The sequence below is a fragment of the Ananas comosus genome, linkage group 6 (assembly GCF_001540865.1).
Source record: "Ananas comosus cultivar F153 linkage group 6, ASM154086v1, whole genome shotgun sequence".
Classification (NCBI taxonomy): domain Eukaryota; kingdom Viridiplantae; phylum Streptophyta; class Magnoliopsida; order Poales; family Bromeliaceae; genus Ananas; species Ananas comosus.
Window position 1 is genome coordinate 14,668,570 of NC_033626.1, and position 25,311 is coordinate 14,693,880.

General features: G+C 36.5%; 2 protein-coding genes across 2 annotated transcripts; both read left to right on the forward strand.

Annotated features, from left to right (window-relative positions):
- LOC109711805 (NAC domain-containing protein 17-like) lies at positions 11,169-16,684 on the forward strand. Its single transcript, XM_020235046.1, has 5 exons — positions 11,169-11,616; positions 13,765-14,042; positions 14,800-15,102; positions 15,484-16,006; positions 16,119-16,684. The coding sequence occupies exons 1-5, from the start codon at positions 11,454-11,456 to the stop codon at positions 16,490-16,492; spliced, it is 1,641 nt and encodes a 546-aa protein (XP_020090635.1). The 5' UTR covers positions 11,169-11,453; the 3' UTR covers positions 16,493-16,684.
- Positions 19,074-22,262, forward strand: LOC109711529 (chitinase-like protein 1). The gene is made up of 3 exons (XM_020234637.1): positions 19,074-19,647; positions 21,265-21,418; positions 21,537-22,262. Exons 1-3 carry the CDS (start codon positions 19,296-19,298, stop codon positions 21,940-21,942), a joined length of 912 nt encoding a protein of 303 aa, XP_020090226.1. The 5' UTR covers positions 19,074-19,295; the 3' UTR covers positions 21,943-22,262.

Sequence of the window (25,311 nt, forward strand, 5' to 3'; positions counted from 1 at the left end):
AAGACTAGTATCTCTGATCTTAAATTTAAGTTTTTTATTATTATTTTTTATAAAATTTTTATTTTCAGTCATTCATTTTTAGACTACTCGTTTGATAGGTAAATGATGTCAAAAAATTATGAAATTTAATTTTCAAATACTTCCAATAGTGTAAATCAAATCTAACAAAACTGATTGTCAATTTGGAAGCCATATTATTAAAAACAACTTGGTAGTATGAAGGTCTCCGTACTACCGATAGTATACCAGCCTAGCTCTCTCTCTCTCTCTCTCTCTCTATATATATATATATATACTCTTATGAGTATAGAGCCATTTGTACTCATAAGTTTTCGACCGTTGGATGAAGGAATGTGCGGTTAGGATGATAGTGATTTCCGGTTAGTTTAATAGTAATCCCTTAGGGTTAAGTGGGTGATTGGTTGAATAGTATGATCTAACGGATGAAAATAATAAAAATAAAAAAGATCTAACGGCCAAAACTTTATGAGTATAAAGAGGTCTATACTCATAAGAGTATAGTAGCCAGGCTCTATATACATATTGCAGCATAAATTTTCCAGCATCCTGGGAAATTTTAACAAAATGCATCAGGAATTTCTTGCGATTTGGATTTTTACTGAAATTAATAATATAACTTTTCTATTGCAATTATTCAAAAAAAAAAATCTTAAAATGAATTTTCATATGCTGGGGCTTACCAATATAGATGGAAATTACTACTCTCAGGAGCGGGCTTTAGGGCCCGAAAGCCACCGGCGATAATTAAATTCAATACAAATAGGTTTTTCAAAGTTTAGTTAGGTACGTATTTTAATTTGAAGCTCCTGACCCAGCTCAAATTACTTAATTCATACAGAACTTCCTTCAGTTTTCATTTGGTGTGAGGCCCGTGGACAGATTAAAAAAAGAGAGAAAAAGANTTTTTTTTTTCACTATTTAGGGTAAGACTAGTATCTCTGATCTTAAATTCAAGTTTTTTATTATTATTTTTTAGGAGATTTTTATTTTCAGTCGTTCATTTTTAGACTACTCGTTTGATAGATAAATGATGTCAAAAAATTATGAAATTTAGTTTTCAAATACTTCCAATAGTGTAGATCAAATCTAACGAAGCTGATCGTCAATTTGGAAGCCACATCATTAAAAACAACTTGGTAGTATGAAGGTCTCCGTACTACCGAGAGTATACCAGCCTAGCTCTCTCTCTCTCTCTCTCTCTCTCTCTCTCTCTCTCTCTATATATATATATATATATATATATATATACTCTTATGAGTATAGAGCCCTTTGTACTCATAAGTTTTCGACCGTTGGATGAAAGAATATGCGGTTAGGACTTAGGATGATAGTGGTTTCTGGTTAGTTTAATAGTAATCCCTTAGGGTTAAGTGGGTGATTGGTTGAATAGTATGATCTAACGGGTGAAAATGAAAAAAAAAAAGAAGAAGAAGATCTATCGGCCAAAAATTTATGAGTATAAAGAGGTCTATACTCATAAGAGTATAGTAGCCAGACTCTATATATATATTGCAGCAGAAATTTTCCAGCATCCTGGGAAATTTTAACAAAATGCATCAGGAATTTCTTGCTATTTGGATTTTTACTGAAATTAATAATATAACTTTTCTATTGCAATATTCAAAAAAATATTCTTAAAATGAATTTTCATATGCTGGGGCTTACCAATATAGATGGAAATTACTACTCTCAGGAGCGGGCTTTAGGGCCCGAAAGCCACCGGCGATAATTAAATTCAATACAAATAGGTTTTTCAAAGTTTAGTTAGGTACGTATTTTAATTTGAAGCTCCTGACCCAGCTCAAATTACTTAATTCATACAGAACTTCCTCCAGTTTTCATTTGGTGTGAGGCCCGTGGACAGATTAAAAAAAGAGAGAAAAAGAAGGAAAATAAAAAAGAGTACGAGTAAAGCAGCAAAAAGTGAAACTAAAATGAAAGCTACAAGCATGGGTTAACAGGTTAAGGGCGTACTTTAGATCGCATTACCCGTACTTACATGTTGCGTTCTTTGACTTGTTTAATTAAGAAATGTTATATGTGTGGAATCACGTGCGCTCGATCTCCAGAGGTCAACGAATAGCGTGGATCACAGTTGTGAAGATCTTGGAATCTGGGGAAATTGCACGGATTGTGCGGCGCAGACAGGGTTTGACCCTTCGTTTTGTAGTGGGAGTCAGGGAGTTGGTCTTCTTCCGTAGTAGCGATTGTTAACAAAGCAACGCGTCCTCCTCCCCATCAGGTCAGATGGCACGAGCATCGGAGACGGATCCCACTTCAACAGGGGCCAAATCTTCCCTGGGGCGAAAGTAGATACTAATAAATATATGTCTTATAAACTTTACTTCCGTTGAAAGCTCTTAAAAGTCAATATTAATTAGTTACGACTTGGAGAGTCGTCATTTCGGGTCGAACGCTGCAATTTAATTCGATTACGATTTACGGAGACGAGGAATGAGCTAGGAGAAGAAAATTAAGGAGCACGTGCGTGGGAGCCAGAGGCCCAGAGTCGATCGTATGCGTGGACCCCTTAGGGTTGAGTGAGTGGTCGGTTGAATAGTATAATCTAACGAGCAAAAATAATTAAAGGGATTAGTCTAACGGCAAAAAACTTGATAGCACCAAGTGTTTGGTGCTATCGATAGCACAGCAGCCGAACTCTATATATATTAATTAATGTGGAGCAGCGGTGGAAGGTTAATTATAGGCCCACGGGCCCCCATTCCCCCGAAGATCAGACGATGGTACTTTGTCCCGGCCCTGCAATCCAAACTGCATGGCCCAAGGAGCGCCGATCCGGCCGACCCCATTAATGCAAGCAACTAAATCAAGCCCCATGCACCCACCCACCAAATCATGCGATCAGAGGAGTTCCCATCCTTTTCAATTTCTTTTGTGAACCGCGCGTGGCCTCCTCTCACTTCATTGCTCGGAGCCATCGTCTTTTCTCTACGCCTTAGCTTGCTTACTTGCATTGCCAGACCTTTGAATGATGTATATATATGCACTGATCGAGAAACCCCGCCCGTGCATCTTAGAAAGACTGAATACCACTTTCAGCTCTAATAAGCAAGCCAAGCCAGGAAGTGCCCCTTTCTGGTCTCCTCATAATTTTGTAACCCGCGTTGTACACTTCTCCCGCCAAGCTGGTTTGGTTCTACTTTAATTCTTTTGCTATAAAATTGGATTAAATTGCCAGAAAGTACAGTAAAAAACTCGTAGAGTTTAGGCTCCAAGTCCTCTTATAAACCCATAGGTTTTATCAAACAACCAAAATTAAAATATGATTTGCACTTACTTTTCCATTCACAAGCTTGTTGAATCTATTATATCATGACCGTAAACATTATCTGGTTCAATTTTATGTTACGTGGGATTGTCCTAGCAATTGTTGATTTCTTGTCAATTTATTGCCGGTTCTTTTACCGAGATCAAATTTGAAATATACAAGGTTTCCAAATCCGTAAGTTGGGCTAGTTCCAATATCAACTTCGCAGCTACATGTTTCTATGTCTTACCTTGAACTGTCGATCTTATGCAGAAAAATTTAAAAATGTCACATTAAAAGCAGGTTCTATTTTAGCAACTGAAATTACGCTGGTAGGAAGTAAAAGCTGAAATGTTTTCTTATTGTTGGTTGATAAACCATTGTTCGGACACGTAGCGCAGTTCGATTGGTTCGCATTATTCTATGTCTTTCCAATTGAAGATGATAAGACTTTATCTCATGCACAAGTCAAAGAGGGAATCGTTCGATGATCATGTTGGAGAAAATCCAATAATTTCTCAATTACTATTATTTCTTTTTTATTTTATTAATTCTTTTATTCTCATTTATTAGTATTCATTGTTATTTATTTTAATTAATGAGATGGATTAATTAGGTGGAAACGGTTTCCACTATTGAAATCCGTTGAGGATTCCAATGTTCAACCCTTTCTCTTTAGAGTAATGTTTCTATACTTTTTTTTTTTTTTGTTACCGTTCATTCACGCGTATTCGACGGCTCCGATTTAGTTTTTTTAAAATTGTGACCTGCAATAGCAGGTCACTTTGGGAGAGATACCGGTTACCAGGTACCTCAAAAAAGGATATTTTTGTCTTTTAATATATGGACAATTTAGTCATTTTATATCTACTATATTTTCAATTTTTTTATTTTTTCTTTGTTTCCTTTTTCTCTCTCTATCTTTCTTTTCATAATTTGACATTTCACATAAAGAAAATTTCAAATGATTTGACAATATGATCATTGAATTTAAACTTTAAATAGTAATATGAAATTCCTCTAATTTAAATTTCACTTTTAAATTTTAAGTATTCAATTTTTAAAATTTAAATTCATCGTATTTAGAAATAAAACTATTTCTAAAATTTCTATAATTTAAATTAATGCATAATTTGAGAAACACTAAAACATTTAAAGTAGATTCCTAAATTAATGCCTAATAATTGCATAAATTTGGTTAATCAATTAATTTTCTAAATTAGTGCTAATTAATGCATAAATTTAGGACCTCAATTAAAAGTTTCTTTAAATATTGTATTATTTAATTACCAAACTAATCTTGAATAAAATAATTTTTTTACCTGCTAAGTATTAATGTTATATTTTTATCCTCTATTAATCAATGGTTAAGATCTTTTTTATTTTTTTTAAAAAAAAGTACCGAATCATTTCTCTTCTCTTTATGTATTGGATTATTTCTCTACATACTGTTCATGATATATAAATATTGTAGAGAGAAGTAAAAGAGATGAAATTTTATTTTGTTTAATATTTTTATCATCGGGTGTTGAAAGAGTCTTCGTCAACCTCTTCCGCGTTCGTGCTCGTAGGAGGAGGAATTCCGGTCGTACCTTGGGGCGGTGTTTCCGGTTAATCCCGCACGTAAGGACGGAAATACACCTTAGGGCAGTGCCTCGCACGCTTCCGGATCGATTAAATTTTCTATTTGGATTTAGCAATTATTTGTAAGTTGATTTGTTTATTTTCATAACAAAATTTAGTTAGTTTTGAATCACAATCAGATTATTCGTTGCGGTATTTGTTCTAACAGATCAATCGTGTTATTTTACCCCTCGAAGCTCTAGGCTTTGGTGTGAACTCAAACGGGAAGGGCCGCAAACAGGTGACTCGAGGCCTTAAATGATTTCCGAACCATAAAAGGTCGGTTTCTCATATCTCGGATGTTGATCAATCCGAACCAAAACTTAGCTTTACCTAGCAGTTTCGATGAAATGGCCCTCAAGATGCTGCACGTGGTGGAGATCATGTGTAGCATGAAAATACGTTTGCTGGCTGGAAACGAGATGGTTTCGGTGATGAACGGGATGGTTGTGGGGCGGCTGATTGCAGACAACCTTATGAACGATGAACAATGTTACAGCTATTTCTAGAGTAAGTTGCGTCTATTTCTGATGCTACGAAAATGTATGGATAAATTTGGATATGTCTGAATGCCCTTCATATTTATTCTCTATTTTTATAACTTTAAGCTTCTATTTTCACCCATTTTTGGACTTTCTTGCCTCACCGAAACCTCGTATTCGAGATGACCTTCAATATGTCTTGTCTTACCAAAACCAAATCCTTGCCGACATCCTTTCTTTTGACAATCCCCGACATATCTTCTCCAAATTCGTTCATGTCCTCAGTGTCAAAATTAAGTATATATCAATACTTATTGTTAAGAAAAAAACCAAAAATCTTAATTCCTTGAATATGAAAATCTACCCAAAAGAAAAGGAAAATAAAGCACATAATCAATTATATAGCTCGGCTACAGGCCCATATACACGGTTGAAGACGGAGTAAAGATTTTCTTACAATAAATACTAAAGTCCAATAATATTTTTTATTATAAAGATGATCTAATCTTTTTTTAAAAAACAAAATTATTTGGAAACTGGTGGTTGTCTATTTATACAAAGTTAGATATATTGATCTTACATCCTATCCATTCAATGGTTAGTATTTTTTTTAAAAAAAAATATGATGGCCTTCAACTAACCAATAAATATATATATTTATATGTTTTTAAAACTTATAAAAGTATGTATAATAGTTTTAAATCTAAAGAAATAGACATGTGTGAGGTTTTAAATCTGCTGCAATGTTAGTAATTATATATTCTTTTTTACTGTACGGTATTAAGATTAAATTGGCCAAAATTAAGCACATTTTGATAACACTAGCTAGTTGCAGAAAATGTACAATGTAAAACTTGTCTGTTTTTTGTCGGACAAGACTTAGACCTTGTTTAAATACATTATAAAATAGAGTATAGCTTAATGATGTTGCATTGTGGAAAAAACATTAGTTGTTATATATGCAACATTAGGTTGTTTCAAAATGACACTTCTAAAATAGTATAGTTAATCTATGGATCAAAAAAGGTCTATTTGCATAAATAAATCACTGATTTTGTATTTCTACATAAATATGTCATTTTTTAAAATTTTGCAAATTAAATTTGAATTTTCAGTAAACTGATTAAAATAGTCATATTCGTCTTTCTCTCTCTTTTATTTTTCTCGTCCTTCTTTATTTTGCTCCTTCTCCTCGTTCCTTTCTCTTTTTCTCTTTATGTCTCCTCTCCCACCTCCTCCATCTTCTCCTCCTCCTCACCCTCCTCTACCCTCACATTGATGTGGCACTACTCTCTCTTATCTCGTCCATATTAAATATAAAAATATTAGAACACTGTTTTCTATCAGCTTAAGTTTTTAGAGTACAACAGTTGTTTCATATAATATTAGAATAGAAAGTCTTTAGTTCGAATCACATCAGGCTCATAACATTATTAATTTCATTTCATTTAATTCAAGTTCATGTCATGGGTCTATGAAAAGTCTCGAGCCCAGATACGAGGAGGGGAGCTTAAGTTTTTAGGGTACAACAATTGTTTCGCAGTTCCCACTTCCATCGACGTCAGCGGCAACACTGCGACGTGGGGTCGGCTTGGATATTGCATAGATCGCGAAGGTGTAGTTGTAGTGGAGGGCATGGTTGTAGATGGTGACAACGACGACGACGAGGATACCCTAGGATTTGAGTGCCACGACAGAAGGTCACGAAAGTAACAAAGTTCTCTAGTTGTGCACCATAAGAAAGATGGTGACAACGGCGACGACGAGGATACCCTAGGATTTGAGTGCCACGACATGCATCGTCATGCAAGTAACAAAGTTCTCTAGTTGTGCACCATAAGAACATTCAAATGATGCAATTAAAATAAACTGAAAAATTGGATAACAAAGTCAAAACTAAGTAACAAATTTGCCTCTGAAGGCACGGTGTAATCCAAGAAGCCCTTGGATTGCTGTCCCGTAACGTCGTGCGAGCACAGAGCTCAGGATATTCCATTTCTATACACAGCCGCCAAAACTACAAAGAAAAAGGGGGGGAAAAGTTGTTTCACCTTTTACTTTTTATCAGTGCGCGGAAGAAGAAGAAGAGAGGGGATCGACTGGACTTTGTCTAAATAAGAAATGAATAAATAAACACGACTATGTAGCAAACAAATTAAATATGAAGCGGAACCGGCTGCTGCGAAGGTTCCTTGACACAAGTTTCCAGTTGACTGTAGAAGGAGCAGAAAAGGGTTGGTGAATTGATGACCCTTTCACCTGTAGGATGCCTAACCTTGAACCGAAGCGGGCTAAACGGATCAGCAATTCAGCATTCGGTGCGTCATCAACATGTTTCTAATTACTTCTCAAAAGTTAATATATTCTAATTAGTGTCCTCATCTTTGAAAAAAACCCTCTACCAGTTGGAGATTACTAGTTTTCTCCGGCAGACTATGGAGGTGTTTGGCCAAGCTTTTAAAAAGCACTTTTTGATTGAAAAGTGATTTTCGGTCCAATAGAGCGTTTGAATCTCATTTTTAAAATCTGATTCTGCTTCTTAGAATCAGAAAATTGATTTTGAAGGCCCCATAATCAGAAACAGAAAAAAGCTGCTTCTTGAAAATCTGATTTTGAACTCAAATTTCAAATTTTTATTTTCATTTTAAATTCAATGTTTAAATTTAATTTTAATTTTAATTTTTAATTTTTAGATTCATTTTTGAATTTTTAAATTTTAACTTTTTAAATTTAAAATTTGAAAAATAGATTTCAAACTATAAATTTTAAATTTTAATTTTAAATTTCAAATCTCAAATTTTAGATTTTAAAATTTAAAATTTTAAATTTCAAATTTCAAATTTTAAATTCAAGATGAAATTTAAAATTTGGCATTTTAGATTTTAAAATTTAAATTTAAAATTTTAAAAATTTTAAATGTTAAATTACAAGTTTTAATCTTCAAATTATAAAATTTTAAAAATTAAATTTTAAATTTTTAAAATTTAAATTCTAAATATTCAATTTTAAATTTTAAATTTTGAATTTTGAATTTTAAATATTCTAATTTTAAATTTCATTATTATTTAAAATTTTAAATTTTAAATTTTAAATTAAAAGTTTTAATCTTCAAATTATAAATTTTTAAAATTTAAAATTTAAATTTTTAAATTTCAAAATTTAAAATTTAAATTTTAAATATTCAAATTTTAAATTTTAAATTTTAAATTTCATAATTATTTTAAATTTTAAATTTTAAATCTTTAAATTATTTTTTAAATTTAAATTTTAAATTTTACATTTTGTACAATTTTAAATTTAAAANTTTATGCAAACATCAAAAAACTTTTGCCAAACAGTTTTTCAAAATCACTTCAAAAAAATTACTTTTATCTAAACTCAGCCAAACGTTTTACAATTTTTAACTAAAATTACATCTCCAAACCAAAATCACTTTTTCAAAAATTATTTTTTTAAAAGGTAGGCCAAACAGGCCCTATAAAATGGTAATATCGGGCTGCAACCAGAAGTTGAAAAGTTGAAGATCTAAAGCCAGTAATAAAGGACAGAACTGGCGGGCCTCCCAGCGCTGGTTGATTAATGGGCGGCGGACTTTGTTTGCTTTTCCCTGTCAGAAGTGGTGCATCAAGATTTCAAGATTGAGGTATTCATTACGAGAGGAGAAGGAAGTTTACTGTGTCATACGTACACCACATCATCAATAATAAATTAATCATATTTCTCCATTTCAAAAAAAAGTACAATAATAAATTTTTTTTATAATTATGATGTAACGGATAATTCTAAAAGAAGCAACTTGATTGGTGGAAAACACCCCATCAGCAATGTAACCGATCATTCTAAAATCTTTCAAAGAGGAGACAAGTTCTTTCCGTAGTACAAGGGATTATTATATTATTAGTTGACTATGACAAGGTCAGGATCAAACTATTACTTCAGAAGTTTAGATGGATAATTTTCTAACAGCTTCATTTATTCTTTTTTAAAAAAATAAATTTAATTAAAAATATAAATTAACTAAAATTCGAACTTAACATTTGGGTATAAACCACCTAATTTTTTTTTTTATTCAATTGTTTGGTCAATTTGGAACATTTTAAACTGGACCTCCATAATTCTAATTTAGCCAATAATAAAAAATTGCCGGTTTAAAAAATTTAAACTATTTATATTCAAATTAAATTCATATTAAAAATTAGAATAAAATAATAATATGCTGGTTCATTTAATCGATTAATTCGTTTAGTTCGGTTTCAAATTAGACATTCAAATAGAACATCAAAAATCAAAATTTTAAGTCAAATTAATTTCAGCCTAAAAAAATATGTTGCCTATCGACCGTACCTAATGTAATTGGCTAAAAAATTGATAGTCAATATATGAGATCCCAAGTTTAAAACACTTTGCATCTCTAATTATGTTCATTTCCAAAGAATGAACGAAGTATTTTAGTTTGCTAATTTTTTCTCTTGAAATATATATATATATATACGCTGATTTAGTCGGTTTGGATTTCAAATCAGACATCGAACGAAATATCAAAAATCAAAAATTTTGATTAAATCGAGTAGTTTAAAATTAAAAATAGATTAAATTAAATTATCTTCTTTTTTTTTAGAGAATGATAGCATATTATTACTGTATTCATTTTTTTTAAAATGAACTTAGTTGAAATTGTAAAGTTATTAGATTTCGAACTTAGCATCTCGAACATCAATCGATGCCAAACCGAGTTTTATTGATCGAATTATGTCGATTACGTTTGATAATTTGATTTTAATCAAATAGTGCCGACCCCTGCTTGTGGTGTGATATTTCATCGTGGAGTTGGACTGCGGTGTGATAATCAAATAGTGCCGACCCCTCACAAATTTGAACCCAATTAGAAATTAAACTTCCGAATTTTTGTTATTTAGCTTACATCTTCTGTCCTTACTAATTGTGTGATTTAGCTAATCTCGATCCTAACAAATATCTATTAGAATCAAAACAAATAAAATATAAATTATTTTACTCATCATAAACTTAATAATTCTGTTAGAATCAAAACAAACACTTGCAGAAGATGCACACAATCAAAAATAATTTCAGTTTAAAAGAAAGTCATGTACATCTCTTATAGATATTTGATTCTGACAAAATCTTTCAAATTGCTAATGCAAAAATATTAAATCAAATAATAAGAAAAGAAAAGGTAAATCAAATAAAAAAAAATAGGAGGTCAATTTTAAAATGGATAAATGTGTAAGAAGTGTGTATACATTCTAATATAATAATCTAATAACAAAATATTAAGGCCTGGTTTAGATACTAAAATTACATGTTATTCTTGAATAACTTATTGATAACTTATTAGGCATAGAGTTTCTTATGTGATCAGAAACAAACAATTTAACTTTTGTTATTTGAAAAATTTTAACATTCATAATTAAAAAAATTTCACCTATAAATTATTTAAAAATATTAATTTGAAAATAAAATATTTTATTTTATTTTAAATATTTTATCATATTTTATTAGCTATTATGTACTTACTCTAAGTTTTTAATCTAACTAATAATAGATTTCAAATAAGATATTCATGTATCGGATAAAAAGTGCGGGGGCGGGTGAGACTTCAGCGCGGAGCGGAGGGAGAGGCTGCCATTGGCTAGTGCCGACAGCTGGGTAAGGATGCTAAGTCTTAACTCCGGTTGAGTTAAGTTAAACTTGCGTGTATGAAGTAGTAACTCAATTATTACACCATCTTCATTCAGCAAAGGATATAATAATAATTGAATATTAATGATGAGCGTCTTCGGTCTTTGATCGGGTGGGGCGCGGGTCAGCACTCAGCAGCGGACCCTCGCGACGACTGGGACTGGCCCTCGTTCCCAATCGCAGCTTCCGATCTCCTCAATCCTCATCGCCGAACCCTCCTCCGCCCCCTACCCTACGTCCTCATCACAGATCGCAGAGGAGGCCGAGAAGGGGCTGCTGCTGCTGCTACTCCTGCAGAGGAGGAGGAGGAGGAGGAGGAGGAGGAGAAGAAGGAGGAGCAGGAGGGGGGAAGGGCGACGATGAGCAGCGGCAGCAAGTGGTGGCCGCCGGGGTTCCGATTCAGCCCCACCGATGAGGAGCTGGTGCTCTACTACCTCAAGCGCAAGGTCTGCGGCCGCCGTCTCAAGCTCCCCGTGATCGGCGACGTCGACGTCTACAAGTGCGACCCCTCGGAGCTGCCTGGTACTCGTCTCCCCTCATCTCATCTCTTCCCTCGGCCTCTCATCTCTCAAACAATTCTCGCCCCTAACTCGTCGGTTAACTCGCTTTTTCCTTCTGCTTGCTTCCATCTCATCCTTTCTAACCATCTGCAATCGTGGTACCGTTTTGCTGTCTCGAGGGAGGCATGATCGTACCGAGGGTTTCGCAACTCAATAAGAGAGCTAAAAATTAGAGATAAGCAGAGAGACCTTAGAAGAGGGGATAAAAAAAAAAAAAAAACCCCACTATTTTGTTAATTTTTCATCCATCCGGTAACTTCAACTTGTAATTAGCAAATCAAATCTTCTGTAATTTCGTATGAACCATGGCATCGGCAAAGTATTATTAAACAAAAGCAACTGCATAAGGTTGTACTGTCATAGAAAATCTCATCCGAGCTAACAATTTAATGTTTACTGGTTGGCTAGATCATTCGGGCCTGAGTACCACAAAGATGCTCCTTTTTTGACCAGGGTATTATTATGTCGATCCTTTAATTCACCCTTCACACGATAGAAATGCTGGTCACTTGGTTGCTATTTGTCCGTAGTACTGCAATATAGCAAAGTAGGTGGCGTTAGGCTGTAATCTGCGTCAACAGAAATGATCCATAGAAATGAAGAAAAGCTATTAGCATGCCGTTACTTGGCTCATGGAAGATTCTTTCTGTAGAGTTGTTGGCTAGAGAAACATTACCATTTGTTTCCGAACGTCAATGAAGCACTAGTGCCTGACTATTAGAGCGAGGATTGTAAGCTGACGTCATTCATAACTTGGTATCCTAATATGAAACAACTTATCCAGAAGGTATCAATTAATGACGAGTCTCAACATCAATATAGTTGGAAGGCCTTTTCCGTAAACTAGTTTGCAAATTACGGGGCAGTGTACAGACAAGCCGCTTGTATCGCCAAAGCCAACCAATTACTAGAACTGCAGTACCTTTTCCCATTAGAAGGCGGCAATTCATCAAAGATGTCCATGGGTATGTCTGCCCAAATATGTGATAAATTTAACGACTTTGGCTCGGAGTTGTTTTGTGTTCTGAAGCTACGTAAGCTTTAAGTCCTTCTCCCTGAGACCCTGACAGTACACGGCCTTGGCACCTTATTTTATTGTGAAAGTGTGATTGATTACATTTGGACAATCATGCAATAGCTGCAATACCGCCTTCCTATGAGATGGCTCTCGGATCACCGTATTCTTGTAGTAAAGAAATATAATTATATGGTATGGATTGCAGCCAAACGTGAATATAACAAAATATGGCATGTTAAGATTGTCAGACGCAATCTTCATCGGACAGAGTTTACAAATGTTTAGAGAAGTTCAACCAGAATAGGATTAGATCGGACACCAACGCATGTTTGGGAGCATTGAAGGTTGATGTATTCTGAAGAGAAGTTCTACTTCTTTTCTGTATGTGTCAAAGCCTTTACTTTTTCTGGGTACGTCTCAGTCCTGGGACCTTAAACTGTTTTGAAGTAGCAAAACCTCGTGCTGTTCTACTTATTTTCTGTATGAATAAAAGCCTTTGTTTTTCCTGGGTAAATCTTAGTCCTCTATGACCTTGCTAAGCTACCTGAATCATCCATGTTTTGTCTAATGCATTTGGCTGTTGGTAAGCATTGGAGATCCGGTGATGACCTTCCTAGTTGCAGAAGGCTGTCCAACAGTTTCTTGCTCATTCTAAGTCGATAATATGTCAAGTTCTCGTTTGGTATTGTGTTTGGCTTTTATTTTTTTAAATGGAATTTTGTATATCAAAAGGTACAGAAGTGGACAGTGAATTGCTTGTATTCCGCATCCAAGGTCTTTACTTGATAACAAAAAACAAAAACTTAAAAAACAACTTTTTTTGCTTCTAAATTTATGAAAACAAATTGTCATCTATCACTTGGCCGGATACATTGTAAGCTAACCAACTATAAACAAAAGACAAGTCTTTCCTCCAATACACCAAATTATATAGAATAAGTTTTTAGAAAAAGTGAAAAAAGGGCAACGATACCAAACAAGGCTTAAATCTCATGTAACACAAAAACATTCTGTTTCATGACTCTTTTTTGAAGAAAAATTCTCTTTCATGACTGACTGACAAGTGAAACATGGACTTGTTGAGTTGTGCAGAAAAGTCATTGTTGAAGAGCGGTGACAAGCAATGGTACTTCTTCAGTCCGAGGGATAGGAAGTACCCAAATGGGTCAAGATCGAATCGCGGTACGAAGCATGGCTACTGGAAGGCTACTGGAAAGGATCGCTCTATCTGCCAAAACTCTAAGGCTATAGGTAATAAGAAAACTCTGGTCTATTACCATGGCCGGGCTCCCAAGGGTGAGCGCACTGACTGGGTGATGCATGAATATACCTTGGAGGAGCAAGCACTTGTTAACTGCAACAATGTGCAGGTGAGCCTAGTTGGGAACGCTTGCCATTTAGTTATTGTTAGAACAAATATCGCATAGGAATCTGATTGCAATTAAAATCTAACTAATTTTGTAATAAAGATAAAATTAAACTTACAGATAAATGCAAATATCCAAATAAAGATATGATCTTATCCGGAAACGTGCGAGGCACTGCCCTAAGGCGTATTCCCGTTCTTACGTGCGGGATTAATCGGAAATAACACCCCAAGGTACGACCGGAATTCCTCCTCCTGCGAGCACGATCGTGAAAGAAGTTGACGGAGATTCTCAACACCCAGTGGATAAGGGGAATGTTCAAAAATGAAAAATAAAAGAATAAATGGATAGAGATTAACCAATCATCAAAAATCTTTTCTACCTGCTCTATTTTTTCTACCTAAAAAACAGAGGAGGAAAAGAGGAAGGGGATTTAACGCCCTTTTTCGTTACGAGAAAAAGGCGTATCCCGCGCAACGGAATGAGATTCCGTTGACGCAAGAAACGGACCAAGAAATTGAACGGGAAAAATATCCCGTTAGTTTCTTTCTCATTAAGAAACATAATAAAATAATTAAATTAAATAAAATAACTAAAGTAATAAATAAATAAAATAATAAATAATAAAACATCAAAGTGCAAATAAAATAAATTCAAACTCAAAATTTTGAGTTTTCACCAACAGTTATCTCCTCCATTGGGTTTTTTTCATTCCTAAAATTCTTAACCTGTTCCTTCTTCACTCTCCTGAACCTTGCAGGATTACTTTGCTCTTTATAAGGTCTTTAGGAAGAGTGGACCTGGTCCAAAGAATGGGGAACAGTATGGAGCACCATTTAGGGAGGAAGAATGGAGTGATGATGCCGATGATGAAACTTTTCTGAACCAAAACAATATAGAACGTGAATTGCCTGAGCCTGTTGCTAGTGTTACTACTAGTAGCACAGTTATTGATGCTCCAAACACTCTTCCTATAGGGGATTTGGAAGATTTTCTGCTACAATTGTCAAATGAGCATGGCATAGATCAGCGGCACTCTGAATTCTCTGCATACATCTCAGAGGTGCGTTGGATTCACTGCATTCTTAACTTTCACTGAAACTCCATTGTTATTTAATGTTTGTCAAGTACTTCCATTGTCAGATTTTTGAACTGCCAATTAGATCTATAGATGATTGAATAGACATGAAATTGTCAATACTATGACATCCATTGTCTGAAGAGTGTATGCTCTTAGCTAGTAAATGCAACTATACCTATGCCCACCTGTGTCCGCCTGGTAGAAAATTGCATCAGATAAATAAAATTTGCACACCATGCATTGGATGCGCAAGTGGATGATGTTTAAAATGTAGTTTGCACTTCCTGAAGATTATATGTTGCTTTATGTTGATAATACTAATAAAATGGGCTGATTAATTACAATTATCAATGTTCGATGCAGATTGATGTTGAAAAGAATTCTGGAAGCCATGTTTTAATACCTTCTTCCGTACCTCTTAATCCTTTCACACAAGAAAGCACCTTGCGCAATTTAACCGATGTGGGGAACAACTGTCAGATTGCCCAGTCTGACCTTGCATATGTGCAACCTACTGATAATCCTGAGGTGGCATCCTTCAGTGCTTGTCCTGAGCAGGGCCAGATGAAAGCTGATGAAGAATTTTTGGAAATCAAAGATTTCAGTGACCTGGATTCTGTACTGCGTAGCATGGACGAAGACATTTATAATGATTGCATTAGAGACACTGAGGGATTGTACGATACATATTTTGATGCTCCTATGTGTTTAGCTGAGTTGGGTCCTATTGGTGGAGCAGTGCAAAATCCATATACTGGTTGTTTTACTGAAGATGAGACACAAGATCACCGTCATTTGACTGCTGAACTCTGGATGCATGAGCAGGGTTTTAACATTGCAAGTGCTTCAGAATCAAACAAGGTTCTTATGGAAATGCCAGAATCAGGTGCTTAATCACTCTCCATCTGCATTGTTTGTTGCACATACCTTTTTCAAATTGAAGTGCACAGGACAGCAAAACAACCTATTTCTAACTTACTGTGCTTAATAATATATAGGTATTGTTCATGCTGGCACGAATCAGGAGGAAACTGTTCAGGAGCAACTTGCTGCTTCAGAGTCATGGTTCAACTCAGCACTTTCAGCCTTTTTGGATTCGGTACCTAGCAGTCCTGCTATAGCCTCGGAGAATGCATTCATCAGTAGAGCACTCGAACGTGTTTCTAGTTTTAGAACACAGCAGGTTGGAGGTCGAGACTCAGATGCTGCAATTGACAGAGAAGCTGTTTTGCACGGTAGGAGAAGAGGCAATAATGGCGGGTTTCTTTTCGTCTCATTCCTTGTTGGGCTGGGCGCTGTATTATGGCTTTTGACTATTGGCGCAGCTGTAAAAGTTTTCAAGGGTTTGTGGGGAAGAGTCATATCATCGTAGGAACATAAGATACATTAAAGAACCTGGTGTTCCCTCTCTCTATATCTCACCGGCTTTGGTGATCCTATTATTTCAGAACTATTGGCTGTATGAATGTGTAATTTTTGACAGTCGCAAAAGAAAAGAAAGAGTTATGTTCCAAAATTTGCTGAAGGAAGGAGCATATTAGTAGTGGTACCTCTATTTGTGGTACCTTTGCGTGCTAAGAAAGTAAAACAAACATGTAATGACTAATGCGACATCCGGACAACTCTGGATCCCAAGCAGCCCGACCGGCCCGCCACCCCTACCGCAGAATGGTGTGAACCTTCAAGCTTGAGAGTAGAGACTGGGAATGGTGTGAACCTTCAAGCTTGAGAGTAGAGACTGGTTGGGGCTACGCCCAAGTCCTGGTCCTGAAACTGAACAAGACTTGGCCCCGGACGGGCCAGGGCCCAACGCCGGACCTTCAAAAGAAGGGCCGAGCGGCCGAAGGGGGGATGAAGATCCATAGCCATAAGCCCTTAGCCCTTAGGCCCAAAGGATCAGGGTCTGAGACGGTCGGGGAGTGGCCGTGTGGTGGTTTAGGCTTGGACCGCACCTCCCAATAGGGTGGGTGAACCGTGAACCCCTGCGGTGCGCAACGCTTTCTGGGCCGGGCTGGGCCTCTCTCGGCGTGTTTCTATAACTAAGTCGCACTAAGATAGGGCCCATTGTATGCCCAACTTGTAGAATGGTATTTGCTTCTCATTAAGTCCGAGAAAAATAACATAAATAAAATAAAAAATAGCCGGGTTCTCGGGTCTCACCGTTCTTTTTCTAATGTTGTTCCTCCTTTCTTCACCCTATAAAAGGCCGGTAGTAACACTCTTTTAGTCCTACGCTGAAGAATGATATAATAATAACTTTTGGATAATACAATGTAAAATTCTCGAGAAATTTATCTCCTGCTCTCTCTCTCTAACAACGAAGAGACTATTTTGGCCCTTCTCAAACTTGTAACCGTGTTGCGGCGCACACTACAGTAACTCAATAACAGGAGAGGATTATAAAAATTCTAAATTCTTATTCAGATTTTCTTGGGGGAAAATAGTTGAACTCGCACTCTTTAGTTTTCCATTAAGGAGATGGCAAATTCTCCTGTTTCTGAAAAAAAAAAAAAAAAACTAAAACAATTCCAATGTAGGAACAAGCAAAAGTTCGAAGGAGAGTAGATCGGCGAGCAATCTTTTCCCAACCTTGTTGTGATTGATCGAAGGGTTGGTGTTGACGGAGAGCGTGTGTGCGCATGTGTGTGTGTGTGTGTGTGTTACGGAAGCAGCAGAGGTTGAGATATCCCCACCACGAGAGAGCGAGAGGTTGCCAACCCCATGGACCGGATTCTTCCATCATACCCTCCACAGAGCACAGTAGATTTATTATTAATTATACAATTTTATTGCCGACAGATACAATAACGTACTCTAATATGATCGGGAAAAAAAATAATGACAGCAGTAAAAGCATAACACATTAACACATGCTCGAGTCACTCCAGGACCCCACGCCAGTGATGGAGGTTCTAGAAAGTTGTTTGTTTACATGTCTTCCACTGAAAAAATAATTGATTTATTCATATGTACATATATTGGTGTTTAGAAGGTCACAATAAGGAGAAATATAAAAAAAAAGAATTTTTTAAAAAAAGCAATAAGGAAAACAGTGGGATAGAGCGATAAAGAAGAAAATAACAAAGATAGGGTAACAGACTTACGGAGGCACACTTAAAATATGCAAATACGTGGAATCATTTGGAGGAATTATGTACTATTAAAATAAAATATTAGAGTCTACCGAATCATTTGAAATTTTTATTTTAATTTTATAGATATATAAATTAGAGGAATATGTAAATTTTTTTCTTTGTACATTTTGTGATTTAATAGTTCATGCAAAAGAAGAAATTAATTTCTACCAATGTTGCCGATCTAAAGGTTGGCCTGAAAAAGAAATTCGACTACGGATTAAGAAGTAATTCAGAATATTGGACTCTAGAAAATTTGCATTCTGAATCTGTAGTGTTAGCTGGATGGAGCAACGTAATAGGGGAAAGTAAATCAAACAATGTAGATTTACTCGTCAATTAAGCAAGAGACTAATAATTATTAGTAAGAATGTGGAATTATTTTCAATTAAGTATTTAATACAGTGGAAAAGCAATGGGTGTTAGGAAAGAGATGGTAGTTGAGGGGCTACTGTCTCCAGCCTGTCACGGTTGATGATGAATTGATGATACCACCCGAATCTTTGGCCGCACTTGCACCGCACCCTTAAGAGCTGGCGTCAACCGTCGGATGAGCACGCCAGCGGTGCAAGATTCATTACGCCGGGCGCTGGGGGCAGGTCCGGTGGCCCTGTCCTCCTGTTGCTGTTGCTCATCCCTCACATCCCTGCTGGGTAAAAACCTTTTTTTGCTTGCTTCAGACTAGGGATTGCTAGTGAATTTACAGAAATGCCCCCAACAGCAACGTTGGACCTGCCTTTCGAGTGAAAGAACCCCCACCCCCACCGACACCGACACACCCCCTCCCCCAATCCTCTCCCCTTCTTTGTTTCTTTCTCTTTCCCCCACCTCCCTCACTCCCTGTCTTTAGCCCTTCTGTCTGCGTCTTGCCATAGCAGTTGCAGGGCGAAGGGCTCATCATTTCTCTCTCTCCTCTTTATTTCTGGCCTCCTCCCTCGCATTGTCTCTCCAGATCTGCAAGCAAGCGGGTTTTCAAGCAATCTGATTAGTATCTAATCTAATCTAATCTAGCCTGCCTGCCTGTGCGCCGTATCCTTCGGGATGGGGGGGAAGAAGAAGATGTCGGCGGTAGCGCTGGCGGCGGCGGCGGTGTTGCTGTTGGCCGGGATGGCGATGGTGGAGGCGAAGGCGTCCAAGTCGAAGCCGAAGGTGTGCGACAAGGGGTGGGAGTGCAAGAGCAGCATCTACTGCTGCAACGAGACCATCACGGACTTCTTCCAGGTGTACCAGTTCGAGAACCTCTTCAGCAAGCGCAACGCCCCCGTGGCGCATGCCGTCGGCTTCTGGGATTACCAGTCCTTCATCACCGCCGCCGCCCTCTACGAGCCCCTCGGTTTCGGCACCACCGGCGGCAAGCAGATGCAGATGAAGGATGTCGGCAGCAAGACCTCTTGTAAGCATACCCTTCACCCTCATTTTCTACCTCTTCCCAAACCAATTTCCCAAGTCTGTCAGCGCCGACATATCGCCCCGAACCACCCATTTAATTCCTCCGATCCTGGGTTTTAGAATAATTTCTCTTCCCGGCTGTCGGATGCGCGGATTCAACACCTGAGCCCATCCCATGATTTTGCGTTCCCTGTCCGATTTCAGGCACACAATGCATCTAGTTTGCTGAAAGATTCATTAAGCTACGGGATCCGGAGGAATTGGGAGTCGGGATGACCAGACCCTCTGGAGTGCCGGCTTAGTCGGGGCACTTGATTCAAGTTCCTTTGGACAAGCTCAAATAGCAAAGTAACTTAAAAGAGTCTTAGCGTACAAAATATAGTGCATATATTGCCTTTTATGAAACAGCAGAACATAGAATCGTGAATTTTAACAAAAGACATTAAGAAAGCAGGATCGTGCAGGATCTGTGGCTGATCTTGCTGCAGCTCGTCTTGATTTCTATATCCATTTCCAGATAGATCCTAAATTATACGTCAATAAAAGATGAGCCCTCTCAAAGTCATCCTATTTCCTTATTATAGATATTATGTTCTGTCTATGGGTGATTTGAATGGTAGGACTTGAAGAATTATCTTGATCGATTGGAGATGGTCGCCAATTAGTAATTTCGAAACTGGTGTTCTTACTCTTTTCTTCTTCTTCTTTTTTTTTATAATGATTTTGGACTGGATCCATTGATTGACTTGAAGAATTATCTTGATCGATGGAGATGGTCGCCAATTAGTAATTTAGAAACTGGTGTTCTTCCTTTTTTTTCTTTTTTTATGATTTTGGACTGGATCCATTGATTCAAGAGAATTAATTGTCTGGAACTCCTTTCTGTAGTACATGTACATAAGGCTACAGATTTACTCTTGGCACCTTATGCTGGACAGCATCTTTTAAAGGATCAAGTCATTGTTGCTGCTAGTGATGTTCACGCCACCTGTGCCCCGCCACTTCGCATATTATGAACACTGATTTTGCCTAAAAGAATAGCATGTTAACTTTACACTCTATTGCACAGACATAGAGGCCGCAGGCATAAAACAGATAGTTGATTTTATATTTATTATACAATGGATACATGAAATTATGGTTGAATGTATGATATAAAACAATAAACACACAATTTTTCAGGTTGATGTGAAAATATTCAAGTTCTTTTTCATCACGAATAGATCATTAATTCGGTTGAATTATAATCATCAGTTTTATCAATCGGAACCAACGATGCACATGTCACATAAATGTACGAGTGAGATGACTCATATAAAATGTTTCTAAAACCAATACAGTTTAGAATGATCCCTATTTGAATTAGATCCAAAAAGCCACCCCATGTCCTGGTCGGCTCCCTCATATGTCCCTCTTGTATCCATCCCATATCAGGGAATTTTTTTTCCATGGTTTAAAATGCAAGGCACGTTTATAAAATACGAAGAATTCAACACGTAGAATTTGCAGAAGAAACCTTATGGCCTCATATTCATAAACTCTAATCAAGTCTTTCCCATAACCGAAAGTTCTATTTCCTCATTTTCCTGCCCCCTGATGCGGCAGTATTTATCATTTGTAGGTGGATATGGAGTTGCAACTGGTGGCCCATTGGCATGGGGACTTTGCTATAACCATGAAATGAGCCCTAGCCAGATCTATTGTGACTCGGACTCCATCTACCGTTGTGTTGAAGGAGCTGAATACTATGGCCGTGGTGCTCTCCCTGTTTTCTGGTACTGCGAACAACGTCTCTTTCTTGTTAAGATTTTCTGAATCTTTTTGGTGTTTGACCAACCAACTCATAGCTGGATTTAGCTGAACATACTGTTGAACTTACCTGATGGCCACCAGGAACTTCAACTACGGGACTATTGGTGAAGCACTCAACATCGATCTGTTGCACCATCCAGAGTACTTGGAACAAAATGCTACCCTGGCCTTCCAAGCCGCTATTTGGAGGTGGATGAATCCCATCAAAAAGAAGCAGCCTTCGGCCCATGATGCTTTTGTTGGTAACTGGAAGCCCACGAAGAATGACACTTTGGCTAAGAGGCTACCAGGATTCGGAACTACCATGAATATTCTTTACGGGGATCAGACTTGTGGTCAAGGTTTTGTTGACTCCATGAATAACATCATATCACACTACCAGTATTACCTTGACTTGATGGGTGTTGGGCGCGAGCAGTCTGGAGATAATTTAGACTGTGCCGAACAGGAGCCTTTCAACCCATCTTCACAATCTGCAACTTCCTAAGTCACAACTGAAGGGTGCTTTCTGTGTCAAGCCAATACTCCGATTCTAGAAATAAATTGTCTTGGTTGTTCCTATTAAAAGATCTCTTTGTGGGGCTGTGTTACTGTTGTTTGATCTGTATTACTAAGATTTTTGTGAAGCTATACTGTAGATGGTGACTGTGGGGTGGTAATTGTCATTTATGTTGTTATGTCTAGTATTTGTGGACAAAGAACGTGTAATGAACATGCCATTTTTATCTGTAGAGTCTGTGCCGTCTGTGTTATTTTCGTTTGTCCTGCTTGTTGGAATTATTATTTAATGCAGTGAACTTTCTAAGACCTTCTGAGTAGATATTTGAGTGAGCATGTAGTTCTGGTAAGATGTTTTTCGAACTTCTCTTCTTATGTAACATCTTCGCGGCTCAGTTTCATTTCAGCTTCTATATTAGTTGTACACTTACATGTATTTCAATCATCTCTCAGTATGTAGGTATCAGAACGAAGGAAATTTCATCCGAATAGTTTTCTAAAGTATAAGCTAGCATTATTGACCGGTTCCGGTAATTTTTCTTCTTTCTTCCTTTTTTTTTTCTGAGATGAGATTCGGGTAAACTTTTTTTTTCCTTAGTCCACAATCATCTCTCAGTATGATGTAGATATCAGAACGAACGAAATTTCATCCGAGTAGTTTTCTAAAGTATAAGCTAGCATTATTGACTGGTTCTGGTAATTTTTCTTCTTTCTTCTTTTTTGTTTCTGAGATCAGATTCGGGTTTTTTTTTTTTTTGGGTTATAACTTCGAATGCCTTCCATGTGGTTTCACATTTTCTCACTTAAGTACCCTATGATTTAAAGTGTATTAAGTTAGCCCATGTGGTTCGCATTTTCTCAATTTAGTTCCATGTGGTTTAAAGTGTATAAGTTAGTACCCCGTGGTTTTTTTTTTTTCTTTTTATTATCCATTTTACTATCTTTTTTTGTTAAAACAGTAACAAAGTTAAAACTAAAGAGTACTAAAGTGAATATTCGATAAACCTAGGTAGGGTATCTGAAGTTTTTTGTATATAATTTAACGAAATATTAACGGAAAAAAAAGTGACAAAATTAAAACTAAAGGGTACTAAAGTAAATATTCGATAAACCTAGATAGGGTATAAGTTTTTTTTGTATATAATTTAACAAAATATTAACAGAGGAGCCCACGAAAAGAAAAAAATAAAATCACAGAGTACTAAATTGATGCACTTTAAACCACAGAGTATTAAAGTGAGAAAGTGCAAATCACATGGTACTAAATTGATACACTTTAAATCACAGAGTACCAAAATGAAAAAGTACGAAACCACATGGATGGTATTTGAAGTTTTTCTTTTCTTTTCTTTTTTTTTTTTTTTGGTTAGTCCATAGCATTTGGCTACTCTAATGACGTTATCCTTGTTAAGTAAATTGGATTTCAACTCATCTCGTTAGTATTGATGACTAATTTGCACTGTTATTGCTGGTGTGCAGTTTGCCTGCAAGTGGCTTTCTTATTTGCTCAACTATTCTTTTAAGCAAAAGATAAACGTTGATAATTGGCTTGCCGGCCGTCTAGAAATAAAAAAAATATATATATATATATATATATATATATATATATATATATATGAAGTGCATTCTCATGGGGTATGGGGAATGCAATCGCTCTGGTAGTAGTGCATAAGAGATGGGTGCTCTCCGTCCACGTTACCTACTGAGGTGGTGGAGCGAGTTAATAACTATCACCTTGTGTGACGGAGCAGTCGGCATGTTATTTACTATCACCTTGGGAGAGCTCAATTCGTCGCCGTTCCCTTCCATAAATAGAATTTGACAATTTTGCAGAGACTAGAGAGTAGGACGTCAAACATGTATGTAATTTTGCTTCATCTTCATTAGCTGTATGGAACGCAGCAGAAGTATTCGTCGTACTTTTTTGCGGAAGCGATTCGCACTAGAAGGCGACAAGTCCGGATTGTAGAGGTTGATTCATGTGTCCTCGGATCGTCCTTGAATGTCTTCTAACGCTCTAAACTTGCGGTGTATCGAACTACAAACGTGCACGATCTCTAATCTACCGTTCAAGACCCTCTAAAATAATAGGTTAATAGAGAATGTGGTTTCTATATTTCTCTCTTTTTTTTTCTTATTCTCTTTCTTTCTTTTTTTATTCATTTATGTGAGATCACCCGCATATTTATAAGAAATTTCAAATTTCTAATAGATGCGTAAGAGATAATGCCAAATTGGTCATTAATTGTTATCCTAATATGATTAGAATTTATCTTTAATTAGCTTTTCAATTTAAAAGCGGGATTAATCATAATCCACTTAGATAACATAATAATCGTCAGATCGAGTCCGATCATGAACGCACTCGATTCAATTTAACCGAATGCCAACAAGCTGAATGCCAAGCCATTGCCATCTCGGTGGCTGAGGCACGTGAATATTCACCTTTTAGCGAGTTGCCTCCCTCCCCTGCATTTAAAAAAAAAAAAACCTTATGGTCTCGTATGGTGTTAAAATAAAAAAAAGGCAATTCTTTATATATTTCTGAAAAAATTTTGACTTTCTAATTTATCTCTCTTAAAAGACTAATATTAAAATATCTTTTTACGTTCCAACCTATTTTAAATATACTTTTTTATATCACATTATCAGTAACAAATCAATTATATTTTTTTTTTCAAAAAAATATATATAATAAAAATATTTTTCTATTAACCATAATATGACGGATAAATTCAAGAAATATAATTTTATTGGTTGGAGAAACTTATTGGTTGGAGATGGCACGCCAATAATAAAAGCGGTGCATTCTAAATATTTTTTGTCCATAAGAGGGGCGAGGGGCGAATTAATTACTCTCTTGTATAAACATTTATGGAAGAAAGTTTTACACAAAAAAATATTTTTTTGTTACACTTTAATCCAACATATCAGCTACTCTCTTATAAAAAATCATATTAATTTTTACTCTATATTTAAATCAGGGCTAAATTACAGAAAATTCCTTTGTCGCTTTTTCATTTTTTTTCTATCATTTAAAAATTTATACTTTGCCCCCTTATAAAATAAAAAAATATTCACTTTTTTCATCCCATACGTTATTGTCCTGTTAGGGTTCCGTTTATAAAATATTATTATATATTTTTTATACCAAAAATACTCTCAGCTTTCTTTTTGTTGCCTTGCCCTCTTCCGCTGCCTCGCCCTCGCCCACATCTCCGTCCCCGCCCACAAACACTCCCTCGCCCTCGTCCGCTGCCTCGTCTTCGCTCTCGTTATCCTTGCCCATCTCTCTATCCATCCCTATCTCGATTTCCTCCCTACTGTTGCTAAAATGGAGGGGCGACGAAGGTACAAG